The 3,344-nt window shown below is 25.5% G+C and overlaps 1 protein-coding gene across 2 annotated transcripts in view; it reads right to left on the bottom strand.

Moving 5' to 3' along the window:
- Positions 1-1,223, bottom strand: part of LOC107012058 (linoleate 13S-lipoxygenase 2-1, chloroplastic-like) — a 16,304-nt gene extending 15,081 nt beyond the window's left edge. For both annotated transcript variants that reach the window (XM_015211790.2, XM_027913974.1), the window contains exon 1: positions 674-1,223. In XM_015211790.2, coding sequence (XP_015067276.1) covers positions 674-1,049 — 376 coding nt within the window. In that variant the 5' untranslated portion in view covers positions 1,050-1,223. The remainder of the gene's footprint in view (positions 1-673) is intronic.
- Between the last annotated feature and the right edge of the window lie 2,121 nt (positions 1,224-3,344).

Genomic DNA, 3,344 nt, shown 5'->3' with positions numbered 1-3,344 from the left:
TATATATATATATATATATATATATTTTCAATATCGAAAAACTAATTACGTGCATATTGTTATTTAATTACACATATACGAGTTCAGTTATGTTATAAAAACTTCAGATTTAAAGGATCCACACATAACTGTTATAGCATTTCTGAAGAACTCAAACAACATAATACTACTCCTACTAACTAAATAAATGTCATAAATGCACATTTTACAAATGTACAATAAATTTATTATGAGAATCTTGAATGTTTGAAAAAATCAATCACAAGTTCTGATTCGCATAGTGATTCAGTTCTAGTATATAATTCTATTAATTTTGTTTATTGCTATCGGATCCAATCAAATACTATTTCTCCTTTGAAATACTAATATCTATCCTATAATTTCATTTCGCACCAAAAATTATTCTAGGAGAAGTTTGAATCAATTCCGTTCGGATATTGATTGATCTTGGTTTGACATGATTTACGCGAAGGATAACCAGTTTAACAATCTTCACTACTAAAAAATTATAATGAATATATTACCATATATATGATTAGACATTAAACAATACTATTAACAAAATTCCTCGATTCGTCACTGCTTTGACCCAGACCAATGCACATAAAAAGAGAGAGAACAAACTTTTATTTACGAACGAAAATTAATATATGAGTGAATAAAATATACTTACTATGATCAAGTTCAGCAGCAACAATCCATAGAAGTAGTGATTTACCAAGTAAATCACCAATATCATCAAGTCCTCTTGATAAATTTAAATTAACTTGTTTTTGGACAGTCACCACAGCTTTAACACCTATGGATTTTTCAGTAGAATTAAGCACAGCCTTAATGGTATTTGCACCATTATAATTATGATGAACCCTAAAATTATTCTTTTTTTTAAGTATAAAGTTTTTATTAAAAATATTTATGGGAAAAGAGGCTAAGAATAATGTACTAGTATTCCAAGATGGAATTAGGGTTTTTGTAGATTGTTGAAGTTGAGGCTTCAACATTTTTATTATTTCAATTTTAATTGATATGTGGTTTAATTTGGTTTGCATTTTGGTCTATTAGGAGTTCTCTTTATATAGATGATGAAGTTTTGCTTAGGTACCTATGTGTGTGAATTGTTTTGGGCATGTAGAATTTTTTCTCAGATATTATCGAACGCTGAATCAGGATTTAAAGTTTATGAGTTCTGAACTTATATCAAATTAATCGCTCGTTTTAATTACTGAGTTTCACAATTTATAAATATGTATGCATATTTATAATGGATTTTTACAAAAATAAGTGTGAATTACATGGGAATTTTCCTTGGGATTAGTCTGAAAATTCGCAGGAAACTTATTTTCCTGCAAATTTTCATACATATCTCCAAGAAAAACCCATGTAATTCGCATTTCTCCAAGAAAATTTTCTAATAATGCTAATATAAAATTTAATCAAAAGCTATTGAGTTTATCCGAACCAATGATAAAGCCATAATGTTGTTTATAAATTCAACATAATTCAATAATTTTGACTCAAATTTATGTTATTGATGAGGTATATATGTTGAAAAATAAAAATATTGTCAAAACTTGTGACACTTAAAATTGAATAAATACAATATATAGCAATCATAAATTGACAGAAAAAAAGCTTATGATTTCAGAATTATTTATCTTAGAGTTGTTGTAATCTGAATTACTATTTATACCTATTAATTAATAGTTTTTTTAATAAAATAATTTTGCCTTAAGGAGACAATAAATTGCGTCCTAGAGATATTTTTCCCTTGGTGGATAATAAATAATTTTCTTAATGTGTTAAAGCTAAATTGAGATCTCTTTAACTATTTTCAGATTTTTTTTATGTATAAAATAAAAGGGATAATTTTAGAGATTTTTATTTGGATTTCGTTTTATAATACTCATTTTTTTTGGTTTATGATATTATGTCTATATTCTTTATTTCTATTTTCTTATAGCCATTCTTTAAATCTATTAAAATAAATATAAATTAATTTAGATTTGATAATTTTACCCAACGTTATATTAATTTTGTTATATTAATAAATATTATATAAAAAAATTACTCAAATATTTTAAAAATAAATCAGCACTAATACATGTTTTTTTATCAAACAAATATCAAAGTCTTCATTCAAGCTGACTCACAATTTTCACTAAATATTAACTCTTCATCTTCATTTCACCTTTACCAATTCACGTAGATTTTTTCTTCACAACAATACATCATTTTCCAGCAATAATTTCTTCAAATAGAAGATAAAAAGAACTCCCCAAGAGAGAAATTTGATAAGAACGATTGGATTTTGTTCTAGTTAAACATTTCCACGAGCGAAGAAGAAACATGATCTAACGAATATAGATAAATCGTTGAAAATTAGATCTAATCTTGCATATAGAAGGGTTAATTGTCAAATTTAAATTAATTTATATTTATTAAATAGGTTTATAGAATGATTACAAGAAAATGAAAATAAGGGAGATAGATATCGTAAACCACAGGGGAGGTGAGTGTTATAGAGCCAAACCTGAAGAGAGGTCTCTGAAATCATACCAAAATAAAAATATCTTCTAAAAATTAAATAATATACATTTATTTTTTTTTAAAAAAGTGTAAAGAACATATTGGGTTTTTATTAAATTATAACTCTATTAGAAAAATACAATAACAATAATAAAATAATGTGATAACAGAAACACAATATATAATAAAAGTCAAGAACTACAAAGTTATGACTAGTATTATATACAACGGATACTAACAAACCTATCATTAAAAAATTGGATTTTAGTGATGAATAAATATTGTAATTAGCGACGAATTAGCTCCAAAATTTTAATTATTATTATTATTATTATTGTTATTGCAGTTGTTTATTATTATTGTTGTTGTTGTTGTTGTTGTTGTTGTTGTTATTATTATTATTACTACTGCTATTACTATACTATTACTACTATTATTATTACTGTAATTACTACTGTTACTATTACTATTAGTATTACTATTACTATTTATTGGTAATTGATGGTTATATTTAATTACTTGTAGCAAAACACGATAATTCAAGCTGCCAACATAACACGCTTGGTTCTTAGATAGATCCGAGTGTACTAGAGCTCTAACACATCTCTATTGCTAAGTACTTATAGCTAAGTAAAATATTTCTACAGTTAGGTTGGGCTCTAACAATAGTTATATAGACTAACTTTTTGTCCATACTTTTCACATGTCTACTCTTCTTCACGAATACTCTATTGTCCTTTCAATTCACAACCCATACACACATGCAATTAAAATAATATTCCCTCCGTCTCATTTTATGTAGGATCATTTTTTTTTTG

This window comes from Solanum pennellii, chromosome 1 (assembly GCF_001406875.1).
Source record: "Solanum pennellii chromosome 1, SPENNV200".
In the NCBI taxonomy this organism is placed as follows: domain Eukaryota; kingdom Viridiplantae; phylum Streptophyta; class Magnoliopsida; order Solanales; family Solanaceae; genus Solanum; species Solanum pennellii.
The sequence above is the reverse complement of the archived record's forward strand: the minus strand, read 5'-3'. Positions and strand labels throughout refer to the sequence as shown.